A 17,319-nucleotide genomic window follows, 5' to 3' on the forward strand; every position below is an offset into this window, starting at 1 on the left:
CAGAACGAATACTCATCCTGCGTTGGCAGGGTGTTGAGCACGGTTCAGCATGCTTTGACACATAGCCCGTCAGCCACTGCAAGACAGAAATATGGGCGAGACTAGACCGTAGATTTTATATTGACATCTTTCCCAGATCAAAGCAATTGCGAAGCAATCATGGTGCTTGCACACCATGACCACTTTCTCCGCTGTTGCTTTATCACACCTGGTCTCCCGAGAACAAACTCAGCTTGCCAAAGATCTGGAAGATGCCGCCAATCTCAAAGCATCAAATCTTCTACAAGCACGCGAGCGGAGGCAACGTGCGGAGTATCAACGAGTCATCAACCGAACGCGAAACATAGCGGACCAAGCTGCGGCACATGCAAGAAGACTTCAATATCGCCGTTAAGTGTAAAATGATCGTGAGCAACGATTGAAACGAGAGGCACTTCGGTGGAAGATAAGGCTACAGGCCAACCTAGAGTCGGTTGAAAACCTGATTCACGACATGCCGAGCTCGAGCGTGATAAAGGCGTACGGTCGACTACACCTAATATGGCTAATGCTTCTAAAGGTCTTGGCTTGTCTGTCCGGATTTTTGTCCAGGAGGGTACTCACGACTTCTTTCCCATCATGATCTATGCTGTACAGTACATGGTCTTGAAAAGCATTTCTTGACGTAGCTCACAATTATACTCCTATTTCTACGGGTGCGGCACGGAGGCTTGATTTCTCGATGGGTTGTTAACTGGTTCAGCCGTTCCAACACGACGGTGCCTGTCTCGCCGTCGTCCTCGGCGAAATATCATGTCCACCGCCAAGGTCGATCCCTTTGACCCCTTGAAAGCAGTATCCTGCGATTGAGAGCATCATCGGCGCCGTATTGAGTATTTACAGTACAACCTTCAACTGGGCCACATTGATACTTCTTGGCGGGGTTGCGTGGTCTCCTTTCCAAGGTAGTCTTTCCCTTGTTACGGTACCCAAGCCCACCGATTCAGGGTCTTCTGTCTCTCGGTGGCCTCCCTGCAAGCCACCATAAACAAAGGTTTTCATTGATTGCTGACCTTCGGGGCATTGATCTTTCCCCTTCGCAAACTTCTCTTGCCGTCTGCTGCGTTTCCTCCCAACGCCGTCTACTCTCCTCCTGTTCTCTCTCCCATCGCATTCTTTCCTGAGCTCTCTCATGTTCCCAGCGGTCTCTCTCACGCTCTCTCTCCCTCACCCAGGCATTCTTTTCACGCACTCTCTCCTCCTCCCAACGATCTCTTTCACGCTCCCTCTCCCTCTCCCACTGTTCTCTTTCCTGCATTCTCTGCCTTGCCCACTCTTCTCGATCATCTAACACACGTCTCTCCAGGCGATCCAGTTCGGTCCGATACTCGCTGATGTCGCCACGGCCATTTTCCGGCTGAGGATCCTCATTTTCTGGCTGCCGGAAATGTATGGTGATCGTCCAGTTAGGTTGAAGAGTCGCCTCCCATATCCTTGGAAGGATGATGTTTCCATCCGGTCCTGACAGCTCGAACTGACTTTGGCGTATATCGGCCAGAGGTTGCCGGCAAGCATCAGCTATAAGGGTTTCCATACCCTAGACAAGGCTCTTGTTAGTTTCTGACAGACCTCCACACATGGAGCGCACCAGCCATGTCTGACAGCTAGAATAAGGGAACGTGAAAGGTCGCCCGACATCGTTGATGAATGTGATAAATGCTACTTCCGCTGTCATCGGTTAGCAAACACGATTTGACCTATCTTCGTGAGAGACAAGACCGGCTCCATTTTCTTTGGTCCTTTTGAAGCTATTGATTCTTCATGGGATTGAGTTTAATCAGATGACTTGCATTAGAAGATCCCGCGCAAACCAGTAGGAAACGTGGTGGTATCTTATTGGCAGGGCGAAAACAGCATGCAGCTTAAGAGCGTACTTTAGATGGACGCTCTTGCATGCGGCATCTTAGTATGCCTTTAGCCTTGCATAATTGTGCAGCGGACGACCCCAGCTGCTCATTATCAGCGAGTTTAGATAGTAATTGGTCAGTGAGAGACCAAGATAGATATCGGGAAAGCTGGTGTCCGCCATACCTGCTGGCAAGTTCAAGAGCACTTTGACAGCATGTGACAATTTATTATGCTGTCGTGTCATAAACCCTCGTACTGAAAATCATCAAGATCATGCTTTATATCCTCGTGTCCATTCGTCTCGAGTCTGTGTCGACTCGGTGCCCCAGCAAGAGCTGGAATCTTCAATCCCTCCTAGCCCTCGTCAACCTCGTCTTCTACAGCGACCACCTGATCTGGGACAAGGCGGACGTTTTCGTGCGCACGATGCCATCGATAGTATGGCCACAGTGGCCGTCTGCACATAGCGAATCACAGAATGTCTCGGATTATACATGCTTGGGGAAGACCTGACGCAATAAGGTGACAGTGCTGGAGTGATGTTATTGAAGACTTGATTCGCGTTGCAATCTGGCGACTCATTGCAAAGTAGCTTGCACTATTATCGTCGTCTTCTATGCGTTAGATGCCTCAATTTGCTCCTCAATAGACTCCGGAAAGCCAGATTGACTATCAGGGCCAGCTTCCGTCATCCGTAGAAGCGAATAGAAATCAGTGACGGAAGGACAAGTCGTAAAGAAGGAATGATACGAGCAGGTGATGCGGTTAAGAGCGTAGATTGAATCCAAGAGGTCTTCCGTGTGTTCTTGTATAGCGTTACGCTGTCCGTATGCACCTCATGTTCTACTCACTGTCGCTGCTCAGCGAGATGATATCTGTCTGGTCGTCATCATCCTCCTGGGTGTTCCGAGTTTCATTACTGGACCCAAGATAAATATCCCGAATGTCGCCTTCTTGGAATCCTCGTTTGCACCAAGGACAGCCTTTGCCTTGTCCAAGCCAGAATTCCAAACATTCCCTGCAGGCACTGTGACCGCATGGAATCATAGTAGTTTTAAAAGCCACCATACAGAGAGTGCACCGTAAGTGATCAATCTTTTCCAATTCCTTGTGCGTAGCTTCCAAATCATTGCTCATTTTTTGATTCTGAATGCGCAGCAGCCTGTTCTCGTTGATACACTGCCGCAACTTGCGAGTTTGCTGTTGAAGCTTTTTCCGAGTACTTTCGGCAATACTCGGAGCGCCTGGTCGCTGTCGTCCACGCTGAGCGATACGACGATCCAGTTCAGCCTGTTTAGCGAGTAATATTGTCTTCAATTGCCGCGCCTGCATCAACAGGGAGGAGAACTTCCTCCTCATGTCGAAAGCACCATCTATAACCGACTCGTATTCGACCTGAATTTCAAAATCAGCGTCGTTGAGGAAGTGATTGATGTCGACAATAGGCTGCATCTTGCGCTTGTTGGAGAACGGCGGTGTGAGTAAGGAGTTAGACATATAAAGAGGGACGACGGGTAAAGCAGGGCTAGAGCGCATTCTTATACCCCTAGAATTAGTAGGTTCACAGCTGCTACACGAGCCTGGTCAGGCGCCTTTGCGGTTCGCTTCCGGGGATTGTCGACTCCTGAGCGTATGGTACCTGACATATCCGTAGACCAGCAGCCCCAATGACGCATGCTGCGGCACGAAGATGCCACCACACATCGGTGTAATTATGACAAAGAGGCTATGTGCCCGTCAGGATCTGGAGTCCACTGTATCCAATCCAGCTGCGCCTTCGAGCCCTAATGCGAAGAATAGGGGTCACTTCGAGACATTCGAGGAGACGGTGCAAAGGTTGCCTGATTACGCCTTTGCAGCCGAACCAAGAAGACTAACTTCAGGTGGCCAGGGGAAAAACCGATAGTTGGTCGGGTCCCGAGCAACAGATACCTCCACGCCCCGAATCGCGGATGTGTGGTGGCATTGGGCTTCCTTTCGAGACCCTCGTCGTCCTCCCGTCGGTCAAGTGAAATTTTAAGCAGAGTCGAGGTGATCTTGGACTTGACTCTGAACTGATACTTCTCATTTTGACCAGATCAGAAGCAGGTCGTGGTAGTACAAAATTGGCCATCATAGGCGGCGGGAACCCTTGGTGCCATGCTGAACAGCAGAAGATATGGCCACTGAAAAGACTGTGACGCATCACTGCTTCAGCAGAAGCTCTGTGATCTGTTCACTTTGGTGTCTGAGTTGTTCATTTTGCTGCTTGATTTGATCACTCTGCTGTCTGAGCAATTGCACAAGCTCTTTTCGTTGTTGCTCAGAGTCTTTTCGTTGCTGCTCAGAGTCTTTTCGTTGCTGCTCCAGCTGCCGTTGCAGGTTCTGAATCATGGTTCGAAACTCGGCATTCAAGCCTCTCCCTCGCTGCGGTTTGCGAAACCCTTCATCCTGGGACTCGGGCGCACTGCTGTCATCCTGAGAGCTTTGTACGCTGAGGTCATCGATGTTGGCCGGCTCGAGTGTACTTGTAATCGGATCAGGCAGCTCATCGATCACGGCGGTCAGTCGCCGGAGCAGATCTGGGGCGAAAATTTGGCAAACGTTGAGTGTAAATTGGTGACTGATCCATCTGTGTTCGCCCCTTTCGTCTCCAACGTTGAGTTCTTTGATCGTTTCGCGAAAGTACAACGTGTTCTCACCGTCCACTTCAGGATAGTGAGCATAGATACGCACGCTCCGGTCGTCATGTGAGATGGAATATCCCAATGCCCTCCTGTGCACCTCCGAAGCACGGTTGGCCTTGCGAAAGACGTCCACAATTCCCCGGAGGGCAACGGTCATGCTATGAGCATTCGGTCGATCTGCTAAGTCAAGCCCCTGCTTCCCACACTTCACCTCGCTAGTCAGGAAGGGAAAATAGATGTCCTCGCGCGCCGTGTAGTACGACTTCTCCAAAGGTTCGACGCGGAGCTTCCGGCGCTGGACTTCGGTAAAGTTGGACCATTTGAATCCGTATGTCCGGTCCGGCTGCGGTCGGGGTCCATAAAACGAAATTCCTTTGACCCAAGGGTCATTATGACCTTCGATCAGACCGTGGAATTCTTCTCGACCACTAATGTACAGGTTCTCAACCGAGGGAACGAGGAGGGGATGCAGGTCTAGGTAGACTCGAGCTTCGGATCGGCCTCTAATCAAAGTCTGGAATTTGTTGAATCGGTCATCAAATAATGAATGATCTGGACGCGGTTGGTGTGTGGTGAGAAGCATTTCGCACAATCTCTTGTCTTCCTTCACGAGACCAGCATCAGATGGCCGCATAAAACTCCCTTTTGTCTCCAAGACCACCGGGTAGTTCACATCTTTGTAGGCCGAGTATTTCTTGTCTGCTGAAACCGTGGATTCCGTGCCGTCACCGGATTGCGAAGGTCGGCGACTTAACGAATCCGATGACCGTGATCGTTTCGAGGGTGGCAGACTCATGTCGTCTTCGATATCGCATTCCTCGCTAGGTGGAACGCTTGATAGCCACTTCTCGACAAATGCACCGCTGTCCGATGGTTCTGGAGGCGAGCGGGCTCTCTTTGCGGATGCGCGCTCGGTGTGCCTATCCGGCGATCTTGTCTTTCGTTCTGGTATGGGAGAGTTGGCAGGAGACGATTCACGATGTAACTGCGTCACCTTGTCAGCATCTTTCCTCCTGTAGAGACCTTCATTGCATCCACTCACGTCGTCGGTTTTTGTGGCAGACGGAGATGGAAGTTGACTGTGCAGCTTCGAAAGAGGGATCTCAGGAATGAAGTCTTCCACCAGAGAAGCTGGAGAGGCTTGTTGAAGGTCAGATAAGCGGCGGATCTTGTGAGGACGTTCGCCGTCGTCGCTCTGTACGGCGTGTCGTTTGTCTAGAAAATGTCAATGATCCATTGATCATGCGTTCCCAGTCGTTCGAGGCTCTTACCGTGCAGTTTGGCCTGTTCGTGACTCTGCACGTTCGTGGCCTCTGTATCGGGTGAGACCATGTGTTACAGAGGAGAGCAAGCGCTCTCGCATCAATCAGCACTGTGTCATGTCGGTCTCTTGAAGAATCGAAGCCTTCGGGTTCGTTGGCACAGGAAAGAGCGCAGGCTGAGGCGAGTAGCACTGTCATCCAATCAAACGGGCTAGGTTGGGTGTCACATGCGACTTGCCGAGGGCGCTTATTCATCTAGGCCAAGACAGGCCTCGCCGTTAATCACGACCACTTCAATCCCGTCTTGCTCTCATCGGTTCACATGCGTGTCGCGACGCAGTTTTTGAACTACATCCGCCGACCTCATCTGGATAGGTAGTTCGCTTTCGAGAGCCCATCCTCAAAGGGTTGAAGACTGGCCGATGACGTGTGTGCGTGCTATTTTTGACAAGGCTATTTTGTTTACACCATCGACCTCCGGCGGTCATCTTGACGAGTTCTTGACGAGTTCTTGACGAGTCTTGTCGCCCTCATCTTATCTCCCACTTCTGCCGGTTGAATGACAAAGTGTGCTTTCTGGGGCGCGAAGGAAGTTAAGTGACCGATAACTGTTCCATCCATTGAGACCCTCACTGTTTGAATCTATCTGTCGATTTTGCAGATTGAAGTATTGGCATAAAACGAACGCCTTCCTCTGTTGAACACACACTAGATCCAGTCAATACCGCTCCGCTGACAAGTGGCCAGCAAATCTCATCGTCACCAATTCCCACCCCTCTTCTCTTTAATGGCTTTTGCCCACAGCAGTCACCTCCCTCATCGAGAACAGCAAACCGCGACCCTGTCAAAACTTGTCTCCAGACGCTTCACCGTTTTCGGCCCTGGAACCTTGCCTGTTCCCACGTCCTGCCTGCTTCTTCTTATCCTCGCTTGTACCCTCCGTACGACGACCCTGACCGCTGCATTCTTTTCCGTTTAGATCGCTCCTCCTTGTCAACCTGATGCCTTCCCTCACAAGACTTCTCGACATTATCCGCTCATACACCTGGAGAGAAAACAAGGAGACCAAGCTCGATCGCTTCGACGGTGCGGTGCAGACTGGTCGGCAATGGCCACACAAGAGAATGTGCGCTGGCTGATAAGGTTGAGTTCATTGACAGTGACGCAGATGAAGCTGTTGAGATGTGGAAAATGCCATCAATGTTCTATCTATACATGCCTATTTGGTGTTCAGCCGCTGTCGAGATTAAGAGCAGAGCAGCTACCAAACTCAACAAGATGCAACTCGGGGATGACATACTTCATAGTCTACAAACAAGGCGGTTCAAAAGCGCCGGCAAACATCTCGTCGATGCATGAATACTGTCGTGGGTTATTATTGCCTGTCCGACTCGAGATTGTCGGTACCTGGGATTTTGTGGATTTGAGGAGCTCCGCAGGCATTCAAGACCTGCACGCACATCACTGTTCAAGATCGAGTCACTGAGCTCTTACAACGGCTAGGAATAGACCGCATTTGACATGGACATCGCCAACCGCCATGAACCAGGACTCATCCTTCCTGGTGTGCAGCATTGGTACTGCCACTCCTCGGATGGGGGTCTCATTCGTGCCAGAGTCGATCTGCTTTACAAGAGAACGCCGTGGCACTACTGTCGTAGCTGGTGCATCATCGGCGTACCGACCCTCTACCGGCAATGTCAGATGAATGTTTAGCATGAATCTGTCATTCCAAGAGTCTCCATGTCAGACTACGACAGAGAGACACCGACTCAGACGAGATTCAGTGTACAAGACGAAAATACTGTACGGCCGGCCAATGTACTGTACTGTACCAGCTTCTGCCTTATTGTAAGGAGTTGTCTCGAAGGCCCATGGTGAGTGAAGGCGATGGTCGAGAGAGGGAGTGGGTTGTTAGGAGACAATGCTGACGCCTGAGAGGGGTGTGACCGTCCTGTTCGTACGTACAGTCTTGTGCAAGCACATGTCAGAGGACGAGGGGAGCGAAAAGTGGTCAGTGCGAGAATCTAAGGCTCCCTTCCTTCTCCCCCCTCTCTCACTTGTCTGTCCTTCCTGGCTCTTTTCCACTTGTGTTAGTCCACAGGACACGACTCTAGCGACGTGATCAGACATGGCTATGTTGCTCTACCAAATACCGAAAGACACAGCTGGACGAGATGAGTGACAACCATGCCAAATCTTCCAATCCCCTACCCCGTTTGAGGAGCAGACATCACCCTGCGACGGTCAGATCCTTGGTGCATTTTGGATTGTGTGTCTCCTTCGGGGCGACGGCTCTTTGAGTTGAACCTTGCCCTCCAGACTAAAATATTGACTTTGCAAAAATGACTCACTTTCGAATGGCCGGCTGCCACAGTATTTGGAATCAAGACCAGGGTATTTGGAATCAAGACCAGGGTATTTGGAATCAAGACCAGGAAAACGGCATAATCCAGCCATTCTAGCTTTTGGCAGATCAATGGTTTCTAATGATTATCCCCTTTTGGTCCAAATTTCAAGAATAGTGAGACCACTCTAGGAGGAGAGGACGTGATAGTACTGTCTGTACTGTGCGAGATCACAGTCAGAGGGTGGTCAGTGCGAGAGCATGTGGGCTCCACTCCATCTACTATTTTTCATCCTGTCTCCGATCACACCCCTTCCCTTTCTTCCCATCTTCTACCCTTTCCTCCCTTCCTTCCTACCTCCCTCTGCCCTTCCTCTCTTCCTGCCTGCCTCTACCCTTTCTTCCTTTCCTTCCTTCCTTCCTTCCTTCCTTCCTTCCTCTACCCTTCCTTCAATGTCTCCCTTCTCATCACTTCACAATCACTGAACGTTGCTTCTGTTCGTCTACGCAAGAACGCACGCTACGTGAATCAAGAAGATGGGCTTTTTTGCCGTTACAAAGTCTCCAAAGGACGCAGCTGAACGAGACTGGACGATAGGCATACCAAAGCTGCACAACCCTATTCAGCGGAAACGCCCTGAGGTGGCCGGTTTCCGGTGCAAAACAGAAGGCGAAACCAACAATTCCTGATTTCCCGTTGATCTTTGCTCTCCAGCAAGAGAACCAACTGAGCCAGAGACTCGCTCCCAAACAAGATCAGCAGTCGAAATTCTTGGTTTCATGGTCGAAATAACGACGCGAAATCAAGTATCACTCACTATCTTGCTATTTCTACCTGTCATCCTGGGCAGTTTCAACACTCTGATTAGGTCCTTGGGTGAGTATCGCTCAGAAAGCTATAAAAAGTGGCAGTCACAGTGAAGGAGGCTTCAGCATCCCAAAACGGCAAAATGTAAGAAAAATCGACAATTCTTTCCGTTCCTCTGAAGGTACGGAAAGATCTTGCTCTACTCTCACATTCTCTAATACTCCCCCTCTCTCACTTCTCCCTCCCCCCTCCCTCACTTCACCCTCTCTCATTCCCTCCCACACTCCCTCTCTCCCTCTCCCTCTGTCCCTCTCCGTCTCTCACTCCCTCTCTTACTCACACCCCCTCTCCCCCCTCCCCCCCATTTCTCCCTCTCTCACTCCCTCTCTCTCTGTCTCCCTCTCCGTACCTTTGGACGAGGAATGGTCAGAGACTTGACCTCTCCAAGTCGACATTGTGCTCTCATGTCGAGCTGACTTGCAAATGGGTCGAGTTGGCAAGAAAGGCCTGCTTCCTAGAGGATCAGTCAACACGCCTTTATTTCAGCATCGAAAAGAAGGCTTCCGAGGCTCAGCATCGCAACTGCCCAATTCTTCTATCCTATGTACTACCCTCATGGGTGCTGCTCTTAGAGCGCCGGAGGACGAAGCCCTATGGGTGCGAAAGCACTGAGATGGTCCTTTGAATCACCGCGATGAAAAAATGGAAGAAAAATCGACATTTTTGGGTTCCACCAAATGACCTGAAATTTTTTTGAGGTCATTTGGTGGAACCCAAAAATGTCGATTTTTCTTCCATTTTTTCATCGCGGCCTGCTCTCACTCTCCTCGCTTTCTCACGCCACCTCTCTCTCTCCCCTCGCTCTCTTCTCCCCCTCTTACCACCTCGCTCTCACACCCTCTCTCACACACCACCTCGCTCTACACCCTCTCTCACACACCACCTCGCTCTCACACCCCCTCTCACACCCTCTGTCTCTTTGTCTTTTGTCCCCCTCTCTTTGTCTTTTGTCCCCCTCTCTTTGTCTTTTGTCCCCCTCTCTTTGTCTTTTGTCCCTTCTCTCTTCTCTCTGTCCCTTCTCTCTTCTCTCTGTCCCTTCTCTCTTTCTCTCTGTCCCTTCTCTCTTCTCTCTGTCCCTTCTCTCCCCTCCCTGTCCCTCTCTCCACTCTTAGACCTTCACACCTCTATGACAGTACCCAGTCTGACAAGCACCCACGCGCTAGGACTTGAGGACAGATTATAGCGTGTTTCGATATCCAAGCGTAATATTTCACCCCTCTCCACCGTGCCGCGATAGGACATGAGTTTGAAATCAATTCGCTGGCTCATGCACATCTTAAAATACTGTACTCCACTGAGCTTACGTTTTCATGATACAGGGAGAAGAGGAAGCAGTGCGACATCAACATAGACAGGGCATTTCCTAGAGGCCTCTGATTCGTCAAGTACTATGCAGAGATGGTACGGAAGACGAAAATTTTTTCGCTCTCGTTAGTCGTACTCATCCATGTTAGAAGTGTCTGACGAAGTCAAACGGATGGGCTCAATGCTTTTTATCTTCGATAGCTGAAAATGTACCACTCACACAGACTCTGATTCCCAAATCCCGGTTACAGTCCGAAACGAGCAGGATGGGTAGGGTACCGTACTTTGTTTTCGAGAATCGCGCTTAGAAGGATTTCCCACCGTCCTCTCGATACATTTACTGTAAGAAATGACACGGATGAAGTAGGTAAGCTTAGCGGCTTTAGCCAACTCGGGAGATGTGGTTTCACCGTTGGGAATCCAGGTCATGTGTCTGTCACCCGAAAAAGTCCAGTAGGTAGCGTTTTTAGAAGAACGAGGAATTCGAGCTACGAGGTGATAAATCCCTTGTCGCGGTCGTACAGTGCGTACACCTGTACTTATTTCAAACGGCGGGAAACACCAAATAAATTCACAATTCCGAAGATTACCCGATATTATTGGTAAATGATTGTGGGAATGTGCTTCGTCTGCCTGGCTGCGCGGACTTCAGGGAATGCATGTCCAGTCTAGCGAGACGTATGACCAAATGATATGACGGAAGGGTTGCTTGGAGAAGGCGTAGACATTCGCCTTCAGGATCAAGGTGTTCTTGCGTACGCCAAAAAAGTTGTCACGACAAACATTCCTCACGACGACGAAACCAGAAGTACATTACCAATTGAGACCTCCTCGTCTTTAGTCTCCCTGCGTTAGCGTTGGCACATCCATAGTGACATTGAAAGGGCTTGGAACACCTACTGCTCAATGCAGCACCCTGCAATGCCTGCCGTACAGCCGAAAATGACAAACCGACATCGCAGCATTTTCTAGCAAAGGGATCACATCCCGCTTTAGGAACCGGTCACAATTGACCTAGAGACTCATGGGTGTTCTCAGGAGTTACTGTAACAACCGCACAGCCCACATAGAGATCGGGCTCAGTCTCGCCAGGCCTCCAATCTCTTCACTATTAAAAGCGGCTTCCCGAAGCATCGGCCTCATGGAAGTCAGTCATTCCCCTCCGATTGTTGGAACTCACACGCACACCTCTCGACCGCGGTTCCTTTCCTGGAGCAGATATGGATTCTTCCGTCTATTCTGGTACAACCACTGACAGCTTGAAAGAGCTTTGGCATTCGTTCGAGCGAGCATGCATGGAGTCTCTCGCCGAGCCGCCGACAGACATCGTAGACAGAGTGGCTGCTACCCTTGAAGACGCTATATGCTGGCTACGCTCCCATAGTCCCCAGGTTTTCCTGCCACAACACAGAGGCTACAGCGACGGCCATCAACCCTCGAGGATTGAATCGCCACAGCTGCCTTCATTATGTGAGGTAAGGGCCTAGAGGTGTAGTTGTGATGCTAAGTATCACCTGAACATTTCCACTGAGTGAGTTACAGAAGCAGATCGTCTCGACTTCAGCCGGATGGCTTCCTGTTCCTGCCGGATCACCTTTGAGGCGGCGTTCACGGGCTCCATGGACGAGATTGGCCCTCGGATGTCGGAAGGGTCGAGGTTGCACCAGCCAGAAGAAGTTCTGCTGAGACGAGAAATTATCCAAGAATCCTCCGAAACAGGTGGACGCCCAGCCCCACGAGAAGATGTTCGCATGATTCAAGGCTGTCGGGCAAGCACGCGAGTATTGACACCCTCAATCACGCGCAATTCAGGACCACCTGATGCTAGAGATGGCGAGGTGCCTCTCACGACGGGAAGCTGTGACGCGGCTGGCAAAGCACGTGAAGCTCACGCCCGCTGCCATTCCGGTGGCAGTCCCATTCTGGCTGGACCGAATGCGGAGCAAGTGTGCTCAACGGGAGTAGAACAACCGGGTCGGTCACCTCGGAATGCCGCCTGTATCGTGCCGCAACCAGAAGATGCGGAGATGTCCCTGAGTGAAGAGATTGACGATTATGACGGCAGCGGGTCCGAAGAAGAGGAGGAGCGCGGCACACGTTACGTGAATGGGAGGAAAAGAACATGTGCAAATCAGACTATTCACTCACCACTAAAGACAGTGAAGGTGGAGCACACTCCTGAAGCGTTGGCTGAGCGTTTCGGGACGAACGATCAGGGTGCGTTCATCTCAACCCTGAGAAAGGAGTGGCGAGAGATTACTTCTTCGCAGCTATTACCGGAAAAGGACACGACTGCGCTGATTGGCAAGCTCCGATGCCAAGACATACCAAGCTTTGTCAACTTTGTCCTACAACATGGTCGTCAACTGGAAAAGAACTCCCTCCGAGGTGAAGTTCAGAGCTTGAAGAATCGAATGGACTATGCCCATTACTATAAGCTCTATGCGGCCGCCTCCAACGATACCCGGAAAGACGCAGACTCGTCCTTCTTGCCCTGGATGCGGGAGTGGTATCGACAACGTAACAGATCATGGGCCCTACCGATGGGGCGAGGCAAGGGTGTGGCTACAGTGGTCATGGATTGTCTTGTCGACCTCCATCTGTCAGATCCAAGATTTAAGGGCGTGCCCCCGCGAAGGATGAGGGATAGAGTGAAACAATGGCGTGCCCTTGGGGAGTTGTGGTCCAAGCTGATCGAAGGCTTTGGACCTGGCATCTTACTCTTGGCCCCTTCCTCTGAGCCCGAATATCGGTAAGGCCGTCGCCTTTTTTACATACTGCACGAGTCGACGAAATTCCGAGCGAGTTCGCTGACCTGTGGACCACATCACAGATACTGCTTCAGTGAGCACGCACGGAAAGCCTTCCTAAGAGCTCTAACCCAGCGGCGGACTGCCTTCGACGCAATTTTATCTGAAGCTAACCAATTCATGAACGAAAAGTTTCGCCACCAATTTGTACCTGTCTCTATAGACACATCGTTCTCAAGTTTTCCAACAATCACAGACGATGGACAAAGGCATCAGCAGGATGGATAGAAGAGAACTTTGAGCCCTGCTTGGAGGTCGGCTCTGAAATCGCAGGTAAGATTTTGGGGTCTCCTCACAGTTGGACATCGCACCATAGCCACTGCACGATAGATCTCGTTTTAACTTCTGCGTACTCGAGGCCGATCACAGGCTCCTGTAGATAAAGAACGAATGTTACTGTAAACACAAAGCCAACTAGACAAAGTATTCAATTCTACAGTACATTTGGCAACCGCTGCCGAGTCTACAACCATTTACCTAGAGCCAGACGCAGATTCGCAGTCAGCAGCCGAAAAATTCACCCTCTGGGCCTGTACTTTATCCTATCCACATTGAGACATTAAAAATTCCCATTCGTCTCGTAAAACCTCAATATTTTCAGTGGACAGTGAAGCGCCAGCCATTCGGTGGTCAAGACATGTCTCTGCCCGTCGCTGGTCTTCGCGACAGCTGCCGGTTCCCCAGAACTTGAGGTGTGTAAATCTTCCACTTCCACCACCTCTTGCTCCCAGTCTGTTTGAAGAACCTGGCTCATGCAATCGACGTGGAGGGAGAAGTTATCATGATTGATAATTCTCTCCGCCGAGCTGCAGGACTTGTTGGCCGACTTTGCCGGAGCCGGTCGACTTGTGTGTCGATTAGGCTTGTGGAATGAAAGCGGCGTCGATCCGACGAGGTAATGATGAACGAGCATGTTAATCAAGCAGTCACTGCAGTCTGTCAACCTAAGTGTACTTTGGTTTCATTGAATTTTTCAAAATTCCTTACGGGAGGAGGTTTTCTCTCGGTTCCCAGGTGTTTTCGGCATCTCGATAACCCAGCCATTTGATTTCATACAAAACTTCCTGGCGATCCAGGTCGTATTTGGAACGTTTGATATATTCGACGTGAAAGCTTTCTAACTGACCTTTTGGTCGTGATGTCTCTGTCGGCGAGCGTTGGTGCTCTTGTCGACCCATGTCGTTTCCGATGACGGGCAGTTGACCAACAAGACTGGCGTGTGTCTCGGATTTGGACCGTTCGAGTAGAACCTCTACGAGACGGCTGCGTAGATTAGGTCGCGTGGACAGCGTAACTGTACTCTCATCTTCGTAGCTGTAGTCTTTGCCTTTGTGGGCCGTCTCTAGTATTTTGGGATCTGTGGCGTTCGCCATGTCAACGGCTGCGGAGTTGTTTATCGATCTGTGAGATAGTGATATACTCAATAGCAATGCTACTAATAAGAGCCACGCAACTGGAAAGAAGAGGGCTTGGAAGATTATGCTACCCTCCATGTATCTTGTAACAGCAAAGCCGGACCAAGATATTTCGAAGGCGTTGCTTATATAGAAGGCCGACATATGTACCACACTATCGACACATACGGAGAGCTTGGAACTCAGGACGGAATGTTCATTCCACCCAAAAATAAGCACTAACAGCAACGGGTACTCTCGACGGTCAAAGCTGTGAATACGATATGCAGTATTGCTGCCAAATTGTCTCTATACCACAAGGTGCTGCAGTACAGCAGAGCCAGGGAGGGGTGCGTAACAAGGTAAAGATAAGATGCAAATATATTTTCTGTCAAACTTGTCTTAACCATCGTGCTTTTCTTGAAGTCTGACACTCCTCCTGAATCTCTGAGACGCATGCAATTCGGCACTCCAGTCACTAGCCAGTCTCCTTTGATTAAATTGGTCGTTCTTCTCTTCATCCTCATCACTGCAGCATGTTTCTTTTCTTGGGTTGAGGTTACTGGATCTTCGCACAGGATGGTCCTCCTAAGAATGATTGGTGATTTACCACTGAATTGCATTTCTTTTCCCGCAATGTTATCCCAGAGCATTCAGCAAGGCTTCTTCACAGATCGTGCGGAGGAAGAAACGTAAACCAAAGAAGCTAAATCGCGATACTGTAATACCTTGACAAAACTCACGCATGAAGATGTACCATATAAAGTCCCGCTAGGTTCCATCGATTCGTGTCTTGGCCAGCAGGTGCAGTTATAAGCAGGGGGTGTTCCTCAAAGTATATCACTTGACGCCCTAGGATGATTTAGCAGGTAAGCGATCGTCTCCTATTCCTCATTTAACAAGTTTTGGGGCTGATTTTTATACAGTGGTCCACGGACTCGATGGCACATTTATTTGACCTCCCACACGAACTTCTTTTTCTGGTTGTCCAATACCTGTCGATCAAGCCTTACGGCACCAGTATCACCTGTGGCAACTTGTTCGCAATCTCACTGACTTCGAAACGCTTTCACGCTGTCGCACGAAAATTGATTTACAAAGCCGTATTTTTGCCTTCTCCAAGAGCCGCAGTTCATTTCGCTCGGACCCTCACAGAACATCCTGATCTAGGATTGCTGGTTCAATACTTCGAAGCAGGAGCTCTCGAGCAAATTGAACTCCAGGCCATTTCCCATCGCGACCAGAGACCGAGTGTGCAGGGCACAACAACTGCTCAAGAAGAAGCGCAAAGATATTTCCTGCTACCTCTGAAGAGGTGGCATTCGACCTTTCCACAGGTGGCTGAGGATCTTCGTTTCAACAACGGCGCAATCTGGATCTCATCCATACTTTCTCAGCTGCATCGTCTTGTGGAGGTCGAGCTGCAGCTCGGAAGATCAGCACAGTACCTGAACAGGTTGATAAAATGGTCCAGCGTCGATGCCAAGGGAGGGCTCCCATTCAAAGAATTAGCCAGTCTCAGCCTTTTGGCCAACGAAGACGCTGGCGTGGACGTGAAGTCTATTCTGCGGCTGCCCTCCTTGGAAATATTCAGATCTTGGAGTCTGCGCGGGTACTCTCTTCCGAACACGGTCGGGGATATAACCTCGCCTCTCCGTTACCTTGGTCTCTTTCATCCTCACATGGATGAAGCTGAGGTCGCGTCGTTGCTTCGCTGCTGCCAAGATTTACGCCAGTTCGAATTGCAACCTATTTTGGGTATGACTCCGGGAGTGCCATGGTATCATGCCAAAGCAGTGGCACAGGGGATCAGCGCAGGGCTCTATCAATGTCAACAGAACCTAGAGGTATTGACCATCGATACCTGGACCACCTCTACACCGGCTCAGCCCCTTGATCTCATTGGATATCGACATCTTACCAAACTCACATTACCAGCCACAGAAGCCGTGAAGTTGGAAGATGGTTGTGAGCTTCTTGCACGAATGGTCTCATTTCCAACGTCGTTAAAATTCTTGATCTTGGTCATGGCCCAGCGTGGAAGAAGTGACACTCTTTGCTCGGCACTACATCAATACGTTGAAAACGAACAGGTCTCGCCCATTCTCAGAACTTTGGATGTCATCTGGGAGCGCAGTCGTACCTCCAAGGCCCCTGAAATGACAAAAGTTGAAAGTTCTTGTGCATGTCGTGGAATTATCTTCCGTTCAAGGCTCTCTCTTCGATAGATTGTTGACAAAAAAAGATATTCTCACTGCCCTACTCAGGGCTCAAAGGGCATTAGAATCAATAAGCGAATGCGAAGGAATAATTGGCCCATTGTTTTCAGAAGAGGGCGTCCGCTTTCATCGATCTTCCTGTTAATTCTCCTCGATTTCCAGCCCGAAGATTGCCCATCGTTCGAGTTCTTGACAGATACTGTACTGTCTCTTGGCATGAATAACACCCACCATGTACGTACATACAGGAACGTACAATACAACAGAACTATGGAAGGACCAAAAGTTATCATTCATCATACGAGAATACCCACAATAAGGGTAGGATAAAAATAGAAAGACAATCCAAGCGGGCTCCTTTTTTGGAATTACCACGAGCCTATCCTGGGAATGGCCCACCGATGGACAGTCAACTTTGCTCTCCCCCGAGGACAAGCAAGAAAGATGATCTGGTCCCCTGCTGAAGTTGCCTTCGAACAGCTCTCACTCCCTTCTCAATCCCTTTGTCAAGGCTCAGATTACATTACTTCTTAGAACGTACTCATACTTTTACTATAACTA

General features: G+C 50.0%; 5 protein-coding genes across 8 annotated transcripts; 2 read left to right on the forward strand and 3 right to left on the reverse strand.

Annotated features, from left to right (window-relative positions):
• Nucleotides 1-982: 982 nt before the first annotated feature.
• PV06_11218 (uncharacterized protein) lies at nt 983-1,634 on the reverse strand (the record flags this gene model as incomplete). Its single annotated transcript, XM_016412853.1, has 2 exons — nt 983-1,576; nt 1,617-1,634. The coding sequence occupies 2 exons, from the start codon at nt 1,632-1,634 to the stop codon at nt 983-985; spliced, it is 612 nt and encodes a 203-aa protein (XP_016256786.1).
• Nucleotides 1,635-2,730: 1,096 nt separating this feature from the next.
• PV06_11219 (uncharacterized protein) lies at nt 2,731-3,384 on the reverse strand (the record flags this gene model as incomplete). Its single annotated transcript, XM_016412854.1, has 1 exon — nt 2,731-3,384. The coding sequence occupies one exon, from the start codon at nt 3,382-3,384 to the stop codon at nt 2,731-2,733; it is 654 nt and encodes a 217-aa protein (XP_016256787.1).
• A 687-nt stretch (nt 3,385-4,071) lies between these two features.
• Nucleotides 4,072-5,885, reverse strand: PV06_11220 (uncharacterized protein; the record flags this gene model as incomplete). The annotated part of the gene is made up of 3 exons (XM_016412855.1): nt 4,072-5,538; nt 5,596-5,768; nt 5,825-5,885. 3 exons carry the CDS (start codon nt 5,883-5,885, stop codon nt 4,072-4,074), a joined length of 1,701 nt encoding a protein of 566 aa, XP_016256788.1.
• Nucleotides 5,886-6,126: 241 nt separating this feature from the next.
• Nucleotides 6,127-8,325, forward strand: PV06_11221. 2 transcript variants are annotated; one of them, XM_016412856.1, is made up of 2 exons: nt 6,127-7,692; nt 7,757-8,325. In XM_016412856.1, the coding sequence occupies exon 1, from the start codon at nt 6,924-6,926 to the stop codon at nt 7,299-7,301; it is 378 nt and encodes a 125-aa protein (XP_016256789.1). In that variant the 5' UTR covers nt 6,127-6,923; the 3' UTR covers nt 7,302-7,692; nt 7,757-8,325. The 2 variants fall into 2 exon arrangements, with proteins under 2 accessions (XP_016256789.1, XP_016256790.1); XM_016412857.1 differs by having other exon boundaries at nt 6,127-6,407; nt 6,563-8,325.
• A 253-nt stretch (nt 8,326-8,578) lies between these two features.
• Nucleotides 8,579-13,666, forward strand: PV06_11222. Of its 3 annotated transcripts, none has more exons than XM_016412859.1 (3): nt 8,579-9,114; nt 10,194-11,810; nt 11,878-13,666. In XM_016412859.1, exon 3 carries the CDS (start codon nt 11,904-11,906, stop codon nt 13,089-13,091), a length of 1,188 nt encoding a protein of 395 aa, XP_016256792.1. In that variant the 5' UTR covers nt 8,579-9,114; nt 10,194-11,810; nt 11,878-11,903; the 3' UTR covers nt 13,092-13,666. The 3 variants fall into 3 exon arrangements, with proteins under 3 accessions (XP_016256792.1, XP_016256791.1, XP_016256793.1); XM_016412858.1 differs by lacking the exon at nt 8,579-9,114 and having other exon boundaries at nt 10,074-11,810; nt 11,878-13,087; nt 13,169-13,666; XM_016412860.1 differs by lacking the exon at nt 8,579-9,114 and having other exon boundaries at nt 10,074-11,810.
• Nucleotides 13,667-17,319: the final 3,653 nt, after the last annotated feature.

The sequence above is a fragment of the Exophiala oligosperma genome (assembly GCF_000835515.1).
Source record: "Exophiala oligosperma strain CBS 72588 unplaced genomic scaffold supercont1.22, whole genome shotgun sequence".
In the NCBI taxonomy this organism is placed as follows: Eukaryota; Fungi; Ascomycota; class Eurotiomycetes; order Chaetothyriales; family Herpotrichiellaceae; genus Exophiala; species Exophiala oligosperma.